The sequence below is a fragment of the Oncorhynchus gorbuscha genome, linkage group LG25 (genome assembly GCF_021184085.1).
Source record: "Oncorhynchus gorbuscha isolate QuinsamMale2020 ecotype Even-year linkage group LG25, OgorEven_v1.0, whole genome shotgun sequence".
In the NCBI taxonomy this organism is placed as follows: Eukaryota; Metazoa; Chordata; class Actinopteri; order Salmoniformes; family Salmonidae; genus Oncorhynchus; species Oncorhynchus gorbuscha.
The window spans coordinates 40,126,540-40,148,964 of NC_060197.1; the positions used below are offsets into that span (position 1 = coordinate 40,126,540).

General features: G+C 44.7%; 2 protein-coding genes across 15 annotated transcripts in view; both read left to right on the forward strand.

Annotated features, from left to right (window-relative positions):
- LOC124014474 (tripartite motif-containing protein 14-like) overlaps positions 1 to 22,425 on the forward strand; it is a 435,501-nt gene that overhangs the window by 89,100 nt on the left and 323,976 nt on the right. The gene's annotated exons all lie outside the window — the stretch shown is intronic.
- The window catches only part of LOC124014470 (actin-binding LIM protein 2-like), a 121,833-nt gene that overhangs the window by 86,054 nt on the left and 13,354 nt on the right, over positions 1 to 22,425 (forward strand). For 3 of the 14 annotated variants that reach the window (XM_046329521.1, XM_046329519.1, XM_046329528.1), the window contains exons 7-19: positions 5,300 to 5,387; positions 6,588 to 6,646; positions 7,506 to 7,547; positions 8,185 to 8,262; positions 8,611 to 8,754; positions 9,191 to 9,308; positions 9,819 to 10,145; positions 11,176 to 11,256; positions 16,669 to 16,770; positions 18,829 to 18,885; positions 20,450 to 20,487; positions 21,740 to 21,854; positions 21,981 to 22,039. In XM_046329521.1, coding sequence (XP_046185477.1) covers positions 5,300 to 5,387; positions 6,588 to 6,646; positions 7,506 to 7,547; positions 8,185 to 8,262; positions 8,611 to 8,754; positions 9,191 to 9,308; positions 9,819 to 10,145; positions 11,176 to 11,256; positions 16,669 to 16,770; positions 18,829 to 18,885; positions 20,450 to 20,487; positions 21,740 to 21,854; positions 21,981 to 22,039 — 1,308 coding nt within the window. The remainder of the gene's footprint in view (positions 1 to 5,299; positions 5,388 to 6,587; positions 6,647 to 7,505; positions 7,548 to 8,184; positions 8,263 to 8,610; positions 8,755 to 9,190; positions 9,309 to 9,818; positions 10,146 to 11,175; positions 11,257 to 16,668; positions 16,771 to 18,828; positions 18,886 to 20,449; positions 20,488 to 21,739; positions 21,855 to 21,980; positions 22,040 to 22,425) is intronic. The other 11 variants (XM_046329520.1, XM_046329522.1, XM_046329526.1 and 8 more) reach the window with 11 other exon arrangements.

Genomic DNA, 22,425 nt, shown 5'->3' on the forward strand with positions numbered 1-22,425 from the left:
GTGTGTGTGCGTGTGTGTGTGTGTGTGTGCGTGTGTGCGTGTGTGTGTGTGTGTGTGTGTGTGTGTCAGCCTCGTTGCTCTACTCGGCCTCTCTCATCAAAATCCATTCTGAGACTAAATGGATCACCTCCCCTGCCTCTCAGCTTAAAACTGTGGGGGAGAGAAGAGCAAGAGCAATAGAGGTGGATAGAGAGAGGAAGGGAAGGAGGGAGATGGATAGAGAGATGAAGGGAGGAAGAGTGAGAGGGATAGATATGGATAGAGAGATGAAGGGAGGAAGAGTGAGAGGGATAGATATGGATAGAGAGATGAAGGGAGGGAGAGAGAGGGATAGAGATGGATAGAGAGAGGAAGGGAGGGAGAGTGAGAGGGATAGAGATGGATAGAGAGATGAAGGGAGGGAGAGAGAGGGATAGATATGGATAGAGAGAGGAAGGGAGGGAGAGTGAGAGGGATAGAGATGGATAGAGAGATGAAGGGAGGGAGAGAGAGGGATAGATATGGATAGAGAGAGGAAGGGAGGGAGAGTGAGAGGGATAGAGATGGATAGAGAGATGAAGGGAGGGAGGGAGGGAGAGTGAGAGGGATAGAGATGGATAGAGAGATGAAGGGAGGGAGAGTGAGAGGAAGGGAGGGAGAGTGAGAGGGATAGAGATGGATAGAGAGATGAAGGGAGGGAGAGAGAGGGATATATGGATAGAGAGAGGAAGGGAGGGAGAGTGAGAGGGATAGAGATGGATAGAGAGATGAAGGGAGGGAGAGAGAGGGATAGATATGGATAGAGAGAGGAAGGGAGGGAGAGTGAGAGGGATAGAGATGGATAGAGAGATGAAGGGAGGGAGGGAGGGAGAGTGAGAGGGATAGAGATGGATAGAGAGATGAAGGGAGGGAGAGTGAGAGGAAGGGAGGGAGAGTGAGAGGGATAGAGATGGATAGAGAGATGAAGGGAGGGATAGAGATGGATAGAGAGAGGGAGGGAGATGGATAGAGAGAGGAAGGGAGGGAGAGTGAGAGGGATAGAGATGGATAGAGAGATGCAGGGAAGGAGGGAGATGGATAGAGAGATGAAGGGAGGAAGAGTGAGAGGAAGGGAGGGAGAGTGAGAGGGATAGAGATGGATAGAGAGATGAAGGGAGGGATAGAGATGGATAGAGAGATGAAGGGAGGGAGGGAGGGAGATGGATAGAGAGATGAAGGGAGGGAGAGTGAGAGGGATAGAGATGGATAGAGAGAGGAAGGGAGGGAGAGTGAGAGGGATAGAGAGAGGAAGGGAGGGAGAGTGAGATGGATAGAGATGGATAGAGAGATGAAGGGAGTGAGAGGGATAGAGATGGATAGAGAGAGAAAAGGAGAGTGAGAGGGATAGCGAGAGAAAAGGAGAGTGAGAGGGATAGAGATGGATAGAGAGAGGAAGGGAGGGAGAGTGAGATGGATAGAGAGAGAAAAGGAGAGTGAGAGGGATAGAGATGGATAGAGAGAGGAAGGGAGGGAGAGTGAGAGGGATAGAGAGAGGAAGGGAGGGAGAGTGAGATGGATAGAGAGAGGAAGGGAGGGATAGAGAGAGAAAAGGAGAGTGAGAGGGATAGAGAGAGGAAGGGAGGGAGTGAGAGGGATAGAGATGGATAGAGAGAGAGGGAGGGAGAGTGAGAGGGATAGAGAGAGGAAGGGAGTGAGAGTGAGAAAGGGAGGATAAGGAGCGGGAAGAAGAAAAGAAGGGAGGAGGAGAGAGAGGGAGAGGGAGACTTGGAGAGCGGGAGAGAGAGAGTAAGAGGGAGACTTGGAGAGAGGGAGAGAGAGAATTGCAGCCTGAATCCTTAACTGCCCTCTCGTCTCTCTAACAGTTCAGCGTCTGGTGGCCATCCCCCCCCTGACCCCCGACGCCCCCACTTGCACCACTGTAGTGTCAGTAACCCAAAACACAACGGTATCAAACACCCTCCTCATGATTGTAGGACGTTTTCCGTCCGTTGTGATAGAAAACACTTCTGTCCTCTCCTCTGTCGTACTTCCCTTGTTTCAATAGTAATCCCATTCCAGCCTGTTATCGCTCCAGATCAACAGTCCAGTGGTGTTTCAAAGAGACCTTCCTCTCTCTCTTTCTACCTTCCTCTCTCTCACCCTCCACCCCCCCTCTCTTCCTCTCTCTCTTTCTTCCTTCCTCTCTCTCTTTCTACCTTCCCTCTCTCTCTTTCTACCTTCCTCTCTCTCACCCTCCACCCCCCTCTCTTCCTCTCTCTCTTTCTACCTTCCTCTCTCTCTTTCTACCTTCCTCTCTCTCTTTCTACCTTCCTCTCTCTCACCCTCCACCCCCCTCTCTTCCTCTCTCTCTTTCTACCTTCCTCTCTCTCTTTCTACCTTCCTCTCTCTCTTTTTCTACCTTCCTCTCTCTCACCCTCCACCCCCTCTCTTCCTCTCTCTCTTTCTACCTTCCTCTCTCTCTTTTCTACCTTCCTCTCTCTCTTTCTACCTTCCTCTCTCTCCACCCTCCACCCCTCTCTCTTCCTCTCTCTCTTTCCTACCTTCCTCTCTCTCTTTCTACCTTCCTCTCTCTCACCCTCCACCCCCCCTCTTCCTCTCTCTCTTTCTACCTTCCTCTCTCTCTTTCTACCTTCCTCTCTCTCTTTCTACCTTCCTCTCTCTCACCCTCCACCCCCCATCTCTCTTCCTCTCTCTCTTCTACCTTCCTCTCTCTCTTTCTACCTTCCTCTCTCTCACCCTCCACCCCCCTCTCTTCCTCTCTCTCTTTCTACCTTCCTCTCTCTCTTTCTACCTTCCTCTCTCTCTTTCTACCTTCCTCTCTCTCACCCTCCACCCCCCTCTCTTCCTCTCTCTCTTTCTACCTTCCTCTCTCTCTTTCTACCTTCCTCTCTCTCACCCTCCACCCCCCTCTCTTCCTCTCTCTCTTTCTACCTTCCTCTCTCTCTTTCTACCTTCCTCTCTCTCACCCTCCACCCCCCTCTCTTCCTCTCTCTCTTTCTACCTTCCTCTCTCTCTTTCTACCTTCCTCTCTCTCACCCTCCACCCCCCTCTTCCTCTCTCTCTTTCTACCTTCCTCTCTCTCTTTCTACCTTCCTCTCTCTCACCCCCCCATCCACCCCCTCTCTTCCTCTCTCTCTTTCTACCTTCCTCTCTCTCTTTCTACCTTCCTCTCTCTCACCCTCCACCCCCCATCTCTTCCTCTCTCTCTTTCTACCTTCCTCTCTCTCACCCTCCACCCCCCATCTCTTCCTTCTCTCTCTTTCTACCTTCCTCTCTCTCACCCTCCACCCCCTCTCTTCCTCTCTCTCTTTCTACCTTCCTCTCTCTCTTTCTACCTTCCTCTCTCTCACCCTCCACCCCCCTCTCTTCCTCTCTCTCTTTCTACCTTCCTCTCTCTCTTTCTACCTTCCTCTCTCTCACCCTCCACCCCCCTCTTCCTCTCTCTCTTTCTACCTTCCTCTCTCTCTTTCTACCTTCCTCTCTCTCACCCTCCACCCCCCTCTCTTCCTCTCTCTCTTTCTACCTTCCTCTCTCTCACCCTCCACCCCCCCATCTCTTCCTCTCTCTCTTTCTACCTTTCTCTCTTTCTACCTTCCTCTCTCTCACCCTCCACCCCCACCCCCTCTCTTCCTCTCTCTCTTTCTACCTTCCTCTCTCTCTTTCTACCTTCCTCTCTCTCACCCTCCACCCCCCCTCTCTTCCTCTCATCATGTTATCCAGGAAAGATAGATATTTCCTGATATTATCATGAGACAGAATCAGTTTCCCTTTCCCCCCATCTTAACCTTAACCATTGGTAGGAGAAATGCTAAACTGACCCGAGGTCAGTGTTCAAGGGACAATGTTCTCCCTATAGTCCCGTGTAGCTCAGTTGGTAGAACTTGCAGCTCTAGGGTTGTGGGTTTGAATCCCGCAGGGGACCAGTATGGGAAAAGTATGAAAATATATGTACTCACTACTGTAAGTCACTACTGTAAGTCACCTCCTTGAGGTCACCTCCTGTAAGTCACCTCCTGTAAGTCACTACTGTAAGTCACTAGTGTAAGTCACTACTATAAGTCATCTCCTGTAAGTAATATATGCCATTTAGCAGACGCTTTTATCCAAAGCGACTTACAGTCATGTGTGCATACATTCTACGTATGGGTGGTCCCGGGGATCGAACCCACTACCCTGGCGTTACAAGCGCCATGCTCTACCAATTGAGCTACAGAAGGACTAAGTCACTACTGTAAGTCACCTCCTGTAAGTCACCTACTGTAAGTCACCTACTGTAAGTCACCTCCTTGAAGTCACTCTGGATAAGGGCGTCTGTTAAATGACTAGAATGTAAAAATCCCAGAGGGAACACGCTAAGGAATGCAGTCTACATTAAACCAACATTTTATATATATATATATATATAGAGAGAGAGAGACACAGATATGTAGGCAGGAGAGAGAGAGAGAGAGAGAGCGAGAGAGAGAGAGCGAGAGAGCGAGAGAGAGAGAGAGAGAGAGAGAGAGAGAGAGAGAGAGAGAGAGAGAGAGAGAGAGAGAGAGAGAGAGAGAGAGAGAGAGAGAGAGAGAGAGAGAGAGAGAGAGAGAGAGAGAGAGAGAGAGAGAGAGAGAGAGAGAGAGAGAGAGAGAGAGAGAGCCATCCACACCATGACACCAGCTCATTATAAACAGGTCATTTCTACCACCTCCAACAGCTCTGTGGAATTCATCACAGCCTCAGGAATAACTGATATTCCATCCCTTAGCAGGTCAATGTGAAGACATACGTAAGAGCACATAGACAGCGTTCAGATCTACAATAAACATCGACAACGTCAATATTAGTGTCATGTCATCTTCTAGACGTCATGATTAGTCTCATAAAGGTTTGGATGGCCATAACTGTAGACATTCTTAGTGATCCCGTCGCCGACCTGCAGTACTGTGGCCCACAGCACCCCCTCGTGGCGATGTTGGATAACTGCACTTTGTTTTGAGCTTCATCCGACTCCACTTTAATTAGTGATGTTAATTGGAGAAGCTTACAGAATATTACTCTAGGTCATGGAGAAATCAGCCGCATCAGCAGCCTACTAACCAATAACACATCCACACGAGGCCTCTAGAAGTGCTTTAGACTTCGTATGTTGTTTTGCCTGGTTGTAGGATATCGCTTGTAAAATGTTTGCAAACCTGCTGTGGGTTGTCTTATTTCTGCCACCATTCGTCACTTCTTCAGTCATTTCTCTCACTGTCGATTTCCTAGGTTGTAACCTCTTGTTTCGATGTCAGTGAAGACCTTTTTAACCTTTGTGTGACCTCTGACCTCTTGTCTGTACCAGGCTGGGGAGAAACACTACCACCCGTCATGTGCCCGCTGTGCCAGGTGTGAGCAGATGTTTGGAGAGGGAGAGGAGATGTACCTGCAAGGTGAACGAACCTCTCTTTTCCTCTGTCTCTCTCACCTTCTCCCCATCTCTTTCCCTCCCTCTCTGTCTGCCTGTCTGTCTCTCTGTCTCTCTCTCTTTCGCTCTCTCTCTTTCACGCTCTCTCTCTCTTTCGCTCTCTCTTTTGCTCTCTCTTTTGTCTCTCTCTCTCTCTCTCTCTCTCTCTCTCTCTCTCTCTCTCTCTCTCTCTCTCTCTCTTTTCGCTCTCTCTTTTGTCTCTCTCTCTCTCTCTCTCTCTCTCTCTCTCTCTCTCTCTCTCTCTCTCGCTCTCTCTCGCTCTCTCTCGCTCTCTCTTTCGCTCTCTCTTTCGCTCTCTCTCTCTCTCTTTTTTTTTTTACTCAGATAAGCACCAACAGCCTTCCATCAGCACAGAAATAATAGCCCAGCTGCCATAAAGGCATAGAGCTACAGAACATCTGGCCAATACTAATGAATTGGATTACAGTGTTAGTGAATGTATCACCTCACGCAACATCAGCCTTGTGAGTCACCTCGTTTCTTATGTATTGTTCCTGGAGCACTGTTGCTGTAAGTTTGTCTCCAGGCTGTGATTTACAGAAAGCCTGTCTCTCTCTCCCTGCAGTATGCTATCTGACAGATTTACTACTGGAATTAGCTTCCTTAGACTTGGGCTGGTATTAGCATATGTCACAGTGACAGGGAGACGACTGGGGATAGGACAGTCTGATGAGTCATTGGCGTATTTTGGATCTCTCGTCTGCCAAACTCATGATGCTCTGTCAGGAACAACCGATGCTCTGGGGAAAGACTATGCTTTGTGCAGTATATGACATTTGAAATGGATGTATTTCATTGTATTTCTCTCTCTCTCCTCCCTCTCTTCTCTCTCTTTCTCCCTCCCCTTCTCTCTCTCTTCTCTTTCTTTCTCTCTCTCTCTCGCTCTCTGTTTCTCCCTTTCTCTCTCCCTTCTCTTTCTTTCTCTCTCTCTCTCGCTCTCTGTTTCTCCCTTTCTCTCTCCCTTCTCTTTCTTTCTCTCTCTCTCTCGCTCTCTCTCTCTCGCTCTCTCTGTTTCTCCCTTTCTCTCTCGCTCTCTCTCTCGCTCTCTGTTTCTCCCTTTCTCTCTCCCTTCTCTTTCTCATTCTATCTCTCTTTCTCTTTCTCATTCTCTTTCTCTTTCTCCTTCTCTCCCTCTCTTTCTCTCCCTTCCTTTCCTGTCTGTCAGGTAACTCCATCTGGCATCCTCCTTGCAGACAGGCAGCCAGACAGGAGGAGAAGAGTAAGGTGAGTTCTCTCTCCGAGACATGTTTGAAAATAGACTACCGGGACTAGTGAAGTCTCCATCCCTCTAAACAGAAACTCTCAGTCAGTTTCAGTCAAGTCTATGGGCAGAATGTCCCCTCCACTTCTGAAATTCAAAAGATGCTCTTACAAAATTGTGATGTGTCCAAATGATGAGTGATGAAAAGGTTTCGCATCTCACAGTTTGTCAACAGACACTACTAACCATTTTAATGTTACGTGCATCTGTCCACAAGAAATGACTCTAAAGCAGCTCTACAGTTGAACTAAGGCTGTGTTACAGTATTGAATGAGAAGTCATACTCATTACAGTATAATGTTTAAACCTCACATCATTTTGTATGTCAACTTCTATTCTGCCCCATTAGATATGGGACTGTGTTGACTGGGACTGTGTTGACTGGGCCTGTGTTGACTGGGGCTGTGTTGACTGGGACTATGTTGACTGGGCCTGTGTTGACTGGGCCTGTGTTGACTGGGGCTGTGTTGACTGGGCCTGTGTTGACTGGGCCTGTGTTGACTGGGACTATGTTGACTGGGCCTGTGTTGACTGGGCCTGTGTTGACTGGGCCTGTGTTGACTGGGCCTGTGTTGACTGGGCCTGTGTTGACTGGGCCTATGTTGACTGGGACTGTGTTGACTGGGACTGTGTTGACTGGGACTGTGTTGACTGGGCCTGTGTTGACTGGGCCTGTGTTGACTGGGACTGTGTTGATCTTGAATACCTGAACAAAGGGCACCTAATAATTTCACTTGCTATGCAGTAAGATAGTAAGCCCTGGTCCCAGATCAGTGCTCTCTCCCCTTCCCCTCCCCAATGTAATACACCTGTCGTTCCCAGAAGCAGGTCCGGATACAGGTCAATGACGTCCCTGAGCAGCAGGTTTGTGATGCATGTTCAGCCCAGACCCCCTCACCTGCACCCTCTGCATGGGGTTGACCCCATGACGCTTGACAGGCTTTATACTCAGTAGCTAGCCACGCCCACATTCCCCTTGGGCTGATCATGTGATCCAACCCAAACAGTGACTGACAGTAGTAGTATGTTAATAACCAGGGTTTGGATCCGTTCCGTTTCAATTCAGGGGATGAATTAAGTTGAAATGGAATTAGCCCCATGCCTAACTCTAACGCATGAATAGATGGTTTGAGGTGGATCACTTTGACCCACCTGGGCTTCACTAATGAACAACTCTACTGTGTCTGTCTGGCGTCCCAGTCACGTGTCAGGAGACTGTTTAGGTCACCACCACTGTCACCGTGAATGATGCTGCGTGCTCTTTTTGACTAGAGGAGGCTGTTGTTTACTTCTGTTGTCACACTGCTACTTGTAAACAAAGGCTCATAGTTATCCTCAAGTTAGTGGCATTGGTTCGAGAAACTTGCTGAGAGTCAAAATGTGAAGTGTAAGTTTTCAATTCAGGAGTGATTACATGTCTCTCTCTTTCTCTCCATGTCTACCTCTCTCTCACTCCTTTCTGATCATGAGTAGAGTTAACTCCTTGTTGTCTGTCTTCCAGGTGAGCAGGACATCCTCTGAGAGCATCACCTCTGTCCCAGCCTCCAGTGCGTCTGGCTCTCCGAACAGGGTCATCTATGTGAGCACCACCTCACCTCGCCACTAGGGGGAGTCACAGGACAACAGAGGTCACAAACCCTGGTCCAGAAGAGCAACAGTGACTGTGTGCAGGGTTTTGTTCCAACCCAGCATTAAAACACCTGATTCAACTACATATGATGAATAGTTGATTGGTTGACTCACGTGGGTTAGTGATGGTCTGGAGCAAAAGCCTGCCCATCATCCTGTAGGTCTCCTGGACCAGGGTTGTCCACTGTGCTAATTTGACTACAGTATTTCAGCTGTGCTATACCATTGTCATTTTGTCATGATCAAAGTGGTTGATATTTAAAAGACTGATTTGATGTGTTTTTCCTCTGTGTCCCAGGCCAAACTAGGAGATGAGATGCTGGACTACAAAGACCTTGCTGCTCTGCCAAAGACCAAGGCGATCTACAACATCGATCGGCCAGACATGCTCTCCTACAGTCCCTACGTCAGCTACCCCTCAGAGGAACGTCACTACGGAGAGGTAAGGAGACAAGGAAGGGAACAAGGGAGCTGCCTTCTCTCTCTCTCTCACTCTCTCTTTCTCACTCACTCTATATTTCTCTCTCTATCTCTCTATATTTCTCTCGATCTCGCTATACTTCTCTCTCTCTATCTCTCTATATTTCTCTCTCTCTCTCTATATATATATATATCTATATAATCTCTCTTTCTTTCTCTCTCTCTCTCTCTCTCTCTCTCTCTCTCTCTCTCTCTCTCTCTCTCTCTCTCTCTCTCTCTCTCTCTCTCTCTCTCTCTCTCTCTCTCTTTTCCTCCTCTCCCTCACGCCATAGACTGTGATTAAAGAGTGAGTGAACGTTCTGTGTTACGGATTTGTCTCTATCCATGACATCAGTTTCTCTCTTTGTATGGCATCCCTATGACATCACTATGACATCACTTGCCTTCCTTGTTTCCAGGGTGACGGAGAGAAGTCTCCTCGTCAGAGGAGGCCCTCCAGCCCCAGCTCCAACAGCTCCCTGGGGAAGTATGGAGGGTACACCCCTTCTCGCTCCCCCCAGAACTACAGTAGGCCGGGTAGGTACCCCCCTGCACCCTGCTCCCTCACCCCTCCTCCCTCACCCGTCAGCTAGCAGTAGTTTAAAAAAAAGAAAAAACACAGTAAAATGCGGTATATGATAGTTCATGTATAGTAAAAGTATTATGAATATCATACGTTATTATAATGATATGCATATCTACAAATGTAGTCAATAATATGCAGTATTTGCATATAGTGCATGATGTAATTTTTACCATGTTGGGTCATATTCCAAAAAGTGCAACCTGATTTAGGTGTCATCTTGATTGGTTAATTCTATTACTTTAGAGAACACATGTTTATTTGAAGATTCTGTTCTTTTTTTCTTCACTTCCTGTTCCGACATTTTATGAAACCTCATTCCTTTCTGCTGTTTGAATGAGGTGGTACATGGCATTACCACAACAGGATATATCTACTATTGGGTGGGGGACAATACTATTGGCAGTGTCCTCTGTGCCCTAAAAAAACATCTTGTCCTTCTCCTCAACCATTTTCTCCTACAGGGGATCTTTATATGGCCAGTAAAGCAATGGGTAATAGATATGGCCAGGCCCTTGACTCCAGCTCCCTCCCTCACCCCTCAGCCTACACAGGGGGGCCTAAGTACCTCTCCTCCTTGGCTAGGGACTCCTCCACCCTCCCCATGGACTACTCAAGGGGTCTACCCCCCAAGTTCCCTGGGGGGCTGCAGGTGCCTGGGCCGTTGACACAGCCTGGTAATATGTCTCCCGGTGGCAGAGTCTCTCCTGGAGGCAGAAACTCTCCTCTGCCCCTTAACCCTACCACCCTGGCCATGCTCCAGCAGCACAACTATGTGCCCTACTTCAGAGGTAGCTAGTCCCTCCCTAGCCCCTAGCACGCTGCCCTGGACCCAGGGGTCCGCTGGTATGGAGTGCAGTGTCCTTTAGAGTACATCTGTTCCATTGCTCTGATAATACTGCATGTCCTCCATCCCCGGCTGTGTAGAAACATTCAACTAATCAATAGTAAAACAAATGGCAGCACAATGAGTCCCATAATTCCTCTTTTGGACCTATGACCTGTGTGCTGTGTTTCCCACATATCTGCATGGTTTCTGCTGTGTTGGTTTGAAATAACCGTTTTACATACACTGAACAAAAATATAAACGCAACATGAAACCATTTCAAAGATTTTACGGAGTTACAGTTAATATAAGGAAATCAGTTATATTTAATTAAATTAATTTGTTCCTAATCTATGGATTTCAAATGATTGTGTATACAAATGTGACGGACTGGCTCAATTCGTTCATTTGTAGCAAAATTTGAAATGGTGTTTTTCACATTGCATAAAAGTAGAGACTCATAGCTACTAAATGATATATCATACACTACAGTTGAGGAACAATGGGAAAGTAATCATGCTTTGAAAGTTGATAAACTTGTAACTTGAATGTTTTGGTACACATACTGGAGAGCTCCTCTTTGTCTACACACATTCAGCATCGTTCACACCATCTTAAGCCTTTAGCCACACCCATCTCCTTAAGGATTCACCTGAGGTCATGTACTAAACAGAGTGAGTGCGGTAGTGTAGTAAACAACCAAAGATTTCAAGACTAAAGGCTGGTTTATACTATATCTATGGACATGTCTGTAGACAGTTGTCACAGTGACATCGTCCTACATCAAACTTGTGGTTTAATGTCAGCACCCCCACCAACCTCCTTCAGAGTTTCACTATTTTTTTCTGCACACAAGTAGGGTGTAATATTACCTCCTTCAACCTACACGACGATTCCCCTACCCACACAGGTGTGACGTGTCAAACCACCTCCCTGTGCTTACTCTCCCCCTTCTCCCCCTCATCCCCCCTCTGCCCCTCCCTCAACCCCCTAGGCCTCAAACAGGACCCCCTACTACCACCTGAATCTCAACCTAAGACGTCCCTGCATCTCAATTTACCTCCTCACGGTCACGGTAACGCACCAGAACCCCCTGGTCTCTATCTCTCTGTGTCTCTGTCTCCCAGTGTACTGCTGGGTTTTCTTGGTGTGCATCAAGGTTGTGTGTTGGGACCCCTTAAATCTGTTTCTGCTTGCCCTTTCTATTGTCTGTGGAAGTTGTTTCTCTTTTTGTCTTCAGGTTGTCTTAGTCTTGTTGTGCATGGGAACCTACTGTAATTGTGGATATGTTTGATATTACTTGTATGTATTTCAGTTATCCTTGACATATTGATATTTGGGGAGGAGGTGGTGGATGACTTTCTATGTTTGGTGGGATGTAAGTGTTGTACTTGAAACCGGAACTGTTGGCTTGCCCTTGACTTAACATGGATTACTTGTTAGTCTTTATGTTGTTGTTGTTATTTTGGGAACCAAGCATTTCTTTAAAGGTTCATGTTGTTATTCCCTGTTTTTCGGGTCTTTAAACCTTTGATGTCAGGTGGTGGTTGTGTATGGAGTGATTGGGTGAAAGTGCAGGTGGTTGGTTTCATGATTGTGGGAGGGATGCTGACAGGGGGGGGTATGGGTGGAGGCGTCTACATTATAATAGTAAAATATGTTGGTCTGAGGTCAAGGTTGGAACCACATGATAAGTCACACACACTATCTGTGAATAAATGTATTTGACCAAAATAGTCGACTCGACCGAAACCTTGACGAGTACACATGTGCAGGAGTAGGTATGAAAACGTGCAGTTTCCCTCAGGAAGGAGATCAGAAAAAGGGATCGCTTAGCTACATGCTTCTCTAAAGCCTCAGCGGGACTTAGCTACATGCTCCTCTAAAGCCTCAGCAGGACTTAGCTTCATGCTCCTCTAAAGCCTCAGCAGGACTTAGCTACATGCTCCTCTAAAGCCTCAGCGGGACTTAGCGCCATGCTCCTCTAAAGCCTCAGCGGGCTTAGCTTCATGCTCCTCTAAAGCCTCAGCAGGACTTAGCTTCATGCTTCTCTAAAGCCTCAGCAGGACTTAGCTTCATGCTCCTCTAAAGCCTCAGCAGGACTTAGCTTCATGCTTCTCTAAAGCCTCAGCAGGACTTAGCTACATGCTCCTCTAAAGCCTCAGCGGGCTTAGCTTCATGCTTCTCTAAAGCCTCAGCAGGACTTAGCTACATGCTCCTCTAAAGCCTCAGCGGGACTTAGCGCCATGCTCCTCTAAAGCCTCAGCGGGCTTAGCTTCATGCTCCTCTAAAGCCTCAGCCGGACTTAGCTTCATGCTCCTCTAAAGCCTCAGCAGGACTTAGCTTCATGCTTCTCTAAAGCCTCAGCAGGACTTAGCTACATGCTCCTCTAAAGCCGCAGCGGGCTTAGCTTCATGCTTCTCTAAAGCCTCAGCGGGACTTAGCTTCATGCTCCTCTTAAGCCTCAGCAGACAAAGCCAAACCGCAGAGACCTCCTCAGATACCCATTAGCTCGTTTTACTGGTCCTGGAGTTTTATCACTGAAGACACACCATGACACATTTCCCAGTGATGGGCTGGCTTATTCCCCAGGGCTTTTAGAGCTTGGGACTCTTAAGGACATTGGAGATAACTGGAGGGATATCTCTGGTTTGGAGATAACTGGAGGGATATCTCTGGTTTGGAGATAAATGGAGGGATATCTCTGGTTTGGAGATAAATGGAGGGATATCTCTGGTTTGGAGATAAATGGAGGGATATCTCTGGTTTGGAGATAAATGGAGGGATATCTCTGGTTTGGAGATAACTGGAGGGATATCTCTGGTTTGGAGATAAATGGAGGGATATCTCTGGTTTGGAGATAACTGGAGGGATATCTCTGGTTTGGAGATAAATGGAGGGATATCTCTGGTTTGGAGATAAATGGAGGGATATCTCTGGTTTGGAGATAAATGGAGGGATATCTCTGGTTTGGAGATAAATGGAGGGATATCTCTGGTTTGGAGATAAATGGAGGGATATCTCTGGTTTGGAGATAAATGGAGGGATATCTCTGGTTTGGAGATAAATGGAGGGATATCTCTGGTTTGGAGATAAATGGAGGGATATCTCTGGTTTGGAGATAAATGGAGGGATATCTCTGGTTTGGAGATAAATGGAGGGATATCTCTGGTTTGGAGATAAATGGAGGGATATCTCTGGTTTGGAGATAAATGGAGGGATATCTCTGGTTTGGAGATAAATGGAGGGATATCTCTGGTTTGGAGATAAATGGAGGGATATCTCTGGTTTGGAGATAAATGGAGGGATATCTCTGGTTTGGAGATAAATGGAGGGATATCTCTGGTTTGGAGATAAATGGAGGGATATCTCTGGTTTGGAGATAAATGGAGGGATATCTCTGGTTTGGAGATAAATGGAGGGATATCTCTGGTTTGGAGATAAATGGAGGGATATCTCTGGTTTGGAGATAAATGGAGGGATATCTCTGGTTTGGAGATAAATGGAGGGATATCTCTGGTTTGGAGATAAATGGAGGGATATCTCTGGTTTGGAGATAACTGGAGGGATATCTCTGGTTTGGAGATAAATGGAGGGATATCTCTGGTTTGGAGATAAATGGAGGGATATCTCTGGTTTGGAGATAAATGGAGGGATATCTCTGGTTTGGAGATAAATGGAGGGATATCTCTGGTTTGGAGATAAATGGAGGGATATCTCTGGTTTGGAGATAAATGGAGGGATATCTCTGGTTTGGAGATAAATGGAGGGATATCTCTGGTTTGGAGATAAATGGAGGGATATCTCTGGTTTGGAGATAACTGGAGGGATATCTCTGGTTTGGAGATAAATGGAGGGATATCTCTGGTTTGGAGATAAATGGAGGGATATCTCTGGTTTGGAGATAAATGGAGGGATATCTCTGGTTTGGAGATAAATGGAGGGATGTCTCTGGTTTGGAGATAAATGGAGGGATATCTCTGGTTTGGAGATAACTGGAGGGATATCTCTGGTTTGGAGATAAATGGAGGGATATCTCTGGTTTGGAGATAAATGGAGGGATATCTCTGGTTTGGAGATAAATGGAGGGATATCTCTGGTTTGGAGATAAATGGAGGGATATCTCTGGTTTGGAGATAAATGGAGGGATATCTCTGGTTTGGAGATAAATGGAGGGATATCTCTGGTTTGGAGATAAATGGAGGGATATCTCTGGTTTGGAGATAAATGGAGGGATATCTCTGGTTTGGAGATAAATGGAGGGATATCTCTGGTTTGGAGATAAATGGAGGGATATCTCTGGTTTGGAGATAAATGGAGGGATATCTCTGGTTTGGAGATAAATGGAGGGATATCTCTGGTTTGGAGATAAATGGAGGGATATCTCTGGTTTGGAGATAAATGGAGGGATATCTCTGGTTTGGAGATAACTGGAGGGATATCTCTGGTTTGGAGATAAATGGAGGGATATCTCTGGTTTGGAGATAACTGGAGGGATATCTCTGGTTTGGAGATAAATGGAGGGATGTCTCTGGTTTGGAGATAAATGGAGGGATATCTCTGGTTTGGAGATAACTGGAGGGATATCTCTGGTTTGGAGATAAATGGAGGGATGTCTCTGGTTTGGAGATAAATGGAGGGATATCTCTGGTTTGGAGATAAATGGAGGGATATCTCTGGTTTGGAGATAAATGGAGGGATGTCTCTGGTTTGGAGATAAATGGAGGGATGTCTCTGGTTTGGAGATAAATGGAGGGATGTCTCTGGTTTGGGGATAAATGGAGGGATATCTCTGGTTTGGAGATAAATGGAGGGATGTCTCTGGTTTGGAGATAAATGGAGGGATATCTCTGGTTTGGAGATAAATGGAGGGATGTCTCTGGTTTGGAGATAAATGGAGGGATATCTCTGTTTTTTGGGCTGATAATATCTAGCCTCAATGCGTTAGGAAGAGGGAGAGGGTAAAGGAGGGTGAAAGAGCTAAAGTAATACGGTTGCATATGGGTTGGAAGAGGGTCACTTTTGGGCTGATAAAGAAGTAGGGGGGAAAGAGCCATGAGAAGGAGGGGGAAACAGAGGGAGAGAGATAGACAGCTGAGCGTTAGTACTGTGGATCAGAGCACGCTGCCCAGGGTTTGGTGGTTTTCCCATGAAAAGGCGGAGAGATGGAACATAAAGTTCCCAGCGAACGGAGATGAAACAGAAGAGAGGAATGAGGGAATGGAAGGGAGGAGTGTTGAAGTGGTGGTGGTGCTGTAATTTGATAATTGTGGAGTATTGTTAGATGCTTGGTTTCAACACTACTAATGGATGATGTGAGAGAGAGTGAAGGAGGTAGAGACAGCAGAAGAGAGAAAACGAATGCAATGACCGAAAGAAAATCCACTCCATGAATTTATGCGAATGATGCAATGACAACTGTATCAACATTACATGATTACTTCCTGAATAGTGGATTGCTACCACTTGTGAAATGCTTATTCTGAGATAAGCTAAGTGTCTGTATGACATTGCTAAGGGTCATCCCTCGAACCCCCAGTACCCCCCTCCCTCACCTCTCCCCCGGGCTCAGAGTCCTGCCTCAGCTCCAGATGTGTGGAGGAGCTGCTCTGCACTAATGCCACTTTGTGTGTGTGTGTGTGTTATAGTGACATCATCCTCCTGCATCCCAACTGCTTTGCTCCTCCCACAAAGGCCAGTGAAGTGTGTGTGTGTGTGTGTGTGTGTGTGTGTGTGTGTGTGTGTGTGTGTGTGTGTGTGTGTGTGTGTGTGTGTGTGTGTGTGTGTGTGTGTGTGTGTGTGTGTGTGTGTGTGTGTGTGTGTGTGTGTGTGTGTGTGTGTGTGTGTGTGTGTGCGTGCGTGCGTGCGTGTGTGTGTGTGTGCGTGCTCAGGAAAATAACAATTTCTCTCCTCTTTTCCTCCTCCTCTTTCTTGTCTTTCTTTCCCCTCATCCTCTGTTTCTCTAAGTTCTCTTATGTGGATGTTTATTAGTTCTGGCCTATAAGGGGCTAGTGACTTAATCACCCAGCCCGTGTGACACAATGCGTTCTGATGGACTGTGGCAATCACATAATCACACTTACTTTCAGTTGGAAGTAAAACTGTTTTCAACATGTGTTCATGTCCACAATGCATTGCTGTTACCTGTAAAGCCTATAGCTAGCAAACTACATTTTATTTTAGAGCACTCTGCCTTTTTAAGATGTTCCTAAGCTACAATCATGCTATAGTCATGATTAAGTCATGCTTTATGATATGGATATGAGCCTTTACCAATAACAAGAGCCGGGAGGTTTTCCTGGTCCAGAGAAACTCATGGTCCAACACTAATGGCTGCTGGGTAATCAAGTCAGTTAGTTATATAATGGTAGATCAGCTTCATAATTAAAGCTTTGACAAATAAGCATAACAGCATAATTCCTTGCCCCCCTCTTTTGTCCACGACTCTTTCTCCCCCCCGTCCCTTCCCATCCTTTCCCCATTGGAGGTAGTGAAAGTGGTCGGAGTACCCCCAGTTTGTCCACGTATTCCGATGGCAAATCTCCCTCCTTCACCTATGTGGCAACTCCCAGGCATTTCCACGTACCAGGTAGGTTTGCCGTTTCACTTCGACCTCTCACCTTAGAATCCATGACCCTTGACCCTCTCTCTATTGGACCACGCCATCTGTTTGCTGTCTCTGTCCAGGTCTGTCTAGGTAACAGATCTAAGTAGATATATCTGATGTTTGGGGGAGACCCTTCTCTGTTATCCCTGTCTTCCTGTGTCAGTGTCTGTATCCCTGTCAAATGGTTTCTTCTGGACTTATCCTGTCCATAGTACTTCTGACTCCTTCTCTGTCTATCTCACTGTCCCTCAATCTGTCTGTCTCACGTTCCCTCAATTTGTCTGTCTCACATTCCCTCAATCTGTCTGTCTCACGTTCCCTCAATCTGTCTGTCTCACTGTCCCTCAGTCTGTCTGTCTCGCTGTCCCACAATCTATCCGTCTAACTGTCCCCCAATCTGTCTGTCTCACTGTCCCCCAATCTGTCTGTCTCCTTTCCCTCTCTCTTTCTAAATGTATGTTTCTCTCTGTTGTGATCTATTATATACTATATGTTGAGGTATGTTGTGATCTATTATATACTATATGTTGAGGTATGTTGTGATCTATTATATACTATATGTTGAGGTATGTCTAAATCTGAATGCTGAATGTGTCTTCAGTTTCACAGGTTAATAGACATTTGTTAGAATCTCACCCACTAACACAGACATTGTATCAACATCCTCATGTCCTCTTATTATGCAAATACATTGAACTTTTCTTATTTAAATATTTAGCTACTGTGTATTTGTGTGTTTTCAAAAAATGCGGCTAAAATCAACGACTTCTATTGGAAGCTTTTGAAAGATTTTTCAGATAACTTCTATAAATATCCTACTACACCCTTTCAGTTTGTTTACCAACTCATAGAAGTAGTAGAAGAAGATATTGACTACTTTAAAATGGAGAGTCTACTGTCACAGACACAACGATGAGAAGTCTAAGTCTTTGACCCGCGGCATCATTGGATGGAACTGACTCTTTTCGTAACATCTCCTTTTGATCCATCCTGTTTCCATTGACTTTTACAGTGTCGCTCAGCCATATGGAGAGAAAAAAAAGTCCCATGCTTGGATGGAGTTGATGTAAATAAATGAACAAAGCAAAGTGATTATATACTTAATGTGTTTTCTAACCATTGTTTTTATGGTTTTCATATGTGTATTGTTCAGCGGTGCTGGCAGTGGCTGAAACAGGGTAGAAAATGACCCACATGTGTTGTATTTCATTCATTATTTATCCTAAAAAGATTGGAGTTCAGTTAATGTATAGCAGTTGTTGCTAGCTAAGTGTCTCTGTCACTGAACGTTTGATGGACTGGGTCAGCTTGGAACAGGCATATTGTGTCAATTATGGGTAGAAAGAGTCACTTGCCCCATTTCTTTTATTGAATCAGTTGAGTTGAATCATTTGAGTTGAATCATTTGAGTTGAATCATTTGTGTTGAATCATTTGAGTTGAATCATTTGAGTTGAATCATTTGAGTTGAATCATTTGAATTGAATCATTTGAGTTGAATCATTTGAATTGAATCATTTGAATTGAATCATTTGTGTTGAATCATTTGAATTGAATCATTTGCCCTTTTATTTATTGTTTGATGAGTTTATGTGTTTGTTATGCTTGTTATATTTGCTCTAGATGCAGTAATGAATGATGTGGAAAATATATAAAGATGTATATTATTCATGACTCTGCCATTGGTGCATTTATTGTTGGATACGACATTGATCAACAATTACCATTGTTCTGGAAATATCTTTCCATGGGTTTCAGCTTCACATTACCACAGGATCATTAAATGATCAAAATGACATGTTTTTGAATGTTGCAAGAATAATGACAACAAGTGATGACATGTCTGTCGTGCCAGTTCTAACTAAAATGGCATATGTCTCGCATCGAATCTACCATGAAGTCTGCTGCCCCTATCGTTCCGCTGCTTCTTAGACTATTCCATCCCTCAATAACCGTTAACTCATGCTTCTTTTTCACCCTCTCTCTCTCTTTCTGTCTCTCTCATCCTGGGCTTCTTTCATTACTCTCCTCTCATCTTCAGAGACTAAGGTCAAGATAGATAATATCTATAGAAAACCCCCTATCTACAGACAGCATGGTACAGTCCACTCTCTTCCTCTACTTCCTGGTCTAACTTCCTGGTCTGGTCTCTGCACGATGTGTCGCATGACACCTGTCACCATACGCTCCTAGTAGAAATTGCCCGTAAACACAGATCTAGGATCAGCTTCCTCCTCCCACTCGAACCATTAGTGGGGGACATGAAACTGATCTAAGATTAATGTCTATAGGGCAACTTCATCCTATTCCTTTCTATTTGACCCATTATTCTGTCCCATCTCCAGTCTTTTTCAACGGACAAGGCTTTAGAACTCAGGCAACACAGTCACTGCAACCAATTCAAGTAGCCATCTTGAAATGTGCAATAACGTTGTAGCATAGTGGGCTCCTGAGTGCTGAGTGCAAGAGGTGTCACTATAGTACCTGGTTCAAATCCAGGCTGAATCACATTTGGCCGGGGTAGACCCTCATTGTAAATAAGAATTTGTTCTTACCTGACTTGCCTAGTTAATGTATATATATATAATGGACCACTATATATACTGTATATAGTGGTCCATAACACACTGATGAGGTTAGGACCTATTTTGCTCCCTGTCTCAACTGTAGCCATATACAGGGACACGTGATCACATGTGATCTAGTATCTAAAGTACAATCCACTTCATTGTTGCCTGAGTTGAAAGCCTGACATGAAAAAAACGAAATGGCCATATTCAATATTTTACAACATATTTTAATAATATTTGATTCTTCCTTTTCTGTTTCTTACACCTTTGTGATTATGTTTCGGCTCATCCCTACATGCCTGACCGTACCCATCTGAGTAGCTCATTGGTTCTACTAGTACATGTGTTGTGTCCATTGTGATTGGTCGAGAACATGTCTCACTTGGTGTTGTGGTGCTGATGGTGTCTTGGTCACTTCCTGTTCCACTTAACCCTTTGTGTATGTCGTGTTTCTATGTGTGAGTGTGTAGATGCCCAAAATCCCTTAGAATATAAGCATGCATGTGTTGTATAATCTTCTGTTTACACAATGAATGATTATTCTACAGCTCTTCAACATCTACAATACATATGAAATATGACTAAATCACAGCCATATGTAGAATGTGACATTACTCTCAATTTATGAGTAACAGTTTTCCGTTTAGTTTGAAAATATTCTAGCAGGAAAGATCTCATGAACAAGAGCATGCATTTGCTTGTGTCATTTTCCTGTATTAAAAAAAACAACCTATTTGACCAGCTATTCCCAGTAAATAGGCACACTTTCTGTCTCATAAAATGGCCATTTGAGCAAACTGTTTAGTGCTAGTGGAATTCATACTATACATACGAGTAATAGTTAGCTATACAACAGTACTGTAACTATGACATGACCCATTTGGAGATTCTCGACAGGCTGTCTCGTAATGATGATGTCATAGTGTGGAGTTGATTTATTGTAGGATGCAGTCTTTCTGTGCGTACTGTAATGTAAAGCTGGTAGACAGATGTGTGGTACGGCCCGGTACAGCGACTGTGATGTGACGGGTTCTACAGTAGGGTAGTACAGCAGGAGTGTGGTTGGTAACATAATGTATGACTGTTTTACAGCCTCTAGAACTTCCTGGCAAGAAGGAGACGACATCAAGGTGAGGCGTCTGTCCGTCCGTCCGTCTGTCTGAACATCCATCTGCTCGTCTACTAACCTACATATGCATTTATTCATCCATCTACATACAGTATCTATCACTACATCCATCCATCTATATACAGTATCTATCACTACATCCATCTATATACAGTATCTATCACTACATCCATCCATCTATATACAGTATCTATCACTACATCCATCCATCTATATACAGTATCTATCACTACATCCATCTACATACAGTATCTATAACTACATCCATCTATATACAGTATCTATCACTACATCCATCTATATACAGTATCTATCACTACATCCATCTATATACAGTATCTATCACTACATCCATCTACATACAGTATCTATCACTACATCCATCTACATACAGTATCTATCACTACATCCATCCATCTATATACAGTATCTATCACTACATCCATCTACATACAGTATCTATCACTACATCCATCTATATACAGTATCTATCACTACATCCATCCATCTATATACAGTATCTATCACTACATCCATCCATCTATATACAGTATCTATCACTACATCCATCTACATACAGTATCTATCACTACATCCATCTACATACAGTATCTATCTATCCATCCATACATCCATCCATCTACATACAGTATCTATCACTACATCCATCTACATACAGTATCTATAACACTATCATCCATCTACATCCATCATCTATATCTATAACTACATCCATCTATATACAGTATCTATCACTACATCCATCCATCTATATACAGTATCTATCACTACATCCATCTATATACAGTATCTATCACTACATCCATCCATCTATATACAGTATCTATCACTACATCCATCTATATACAGTATCTATCACTACATCCATCCATCTATATACAGTATCTATCACTACATCCATCCATCTATATACAGTATCTATCACTACATCCATCTATATACAGTATCTATCACTACATCCATCCATCTATATACAGTATCTATCACTACATCCATCCATCTATATACAGTATCTATCACTACATCCATCCATCTATATACAGTATCTATCACTACATCCATCTATATACAGTATCTATCACTACATCCATCCATCTATATACAGTATCTATCACTACATCCATCTATATACAGTATCTATCATTACATCCATCCATCCATCCATCAACATATAGAATCGATCACTACATCCGTCCATTCATCCATCTCTCATTGTCAATCTCTCTACGTAGACAAGGACCAGTTGGATGATCTTGAAGAGTGAGATAGACGGCGAGCCCCTCCCAGAGTACCTGCTGGACCCCAGGAAGTCTACCTGCAGCCTGCCCACTGACACCTCCCGGACCAGTGAGTAGCCAATCAGTGGTCAAACCTTACTTGACAGGCAGGGGCTCAACCACTGCATTAAATTCAGGTTAATAGAGTAGCAAATGGGTTTTTATAGATGACAGATATGTGTTTCTTTCCTTACAGACTTCCCATACAATAAGTGTGCTTCCCTGCCAGGATATGGAAGGAATGGCATGTACAAGGTACGTTGTCGTACTCAAAGACTGTAAAGTGAACACAGGCTTCTATGATTGTGAGGAAAGTAACATAGAAATGCACTATGTGACCGACTACTGATCAGTACTGTCACATTGGTTCTGCAGGTTCACATCTCACTGCCAGCGCCTCGTGTAGCGTGTCGAGTGCCTTCATCCCAATTCAGTAACACTGTCTCTCTCTCTCTCCTTCATGAGGAATAGTACCCTACTGTATTATTGGCTGTATGTTTGTTTTATTCCATGTGTAACTCTGTGTCGTTGTATGTGTCGAACTGCTTTGCTTTATCTTGGCCAGGTCGCATTTGTAAATGAGAACTTGTTCTCAACTTGCCTACCTGGTTAAATAAAGGTGAAGTGAAATAAAATAAAAT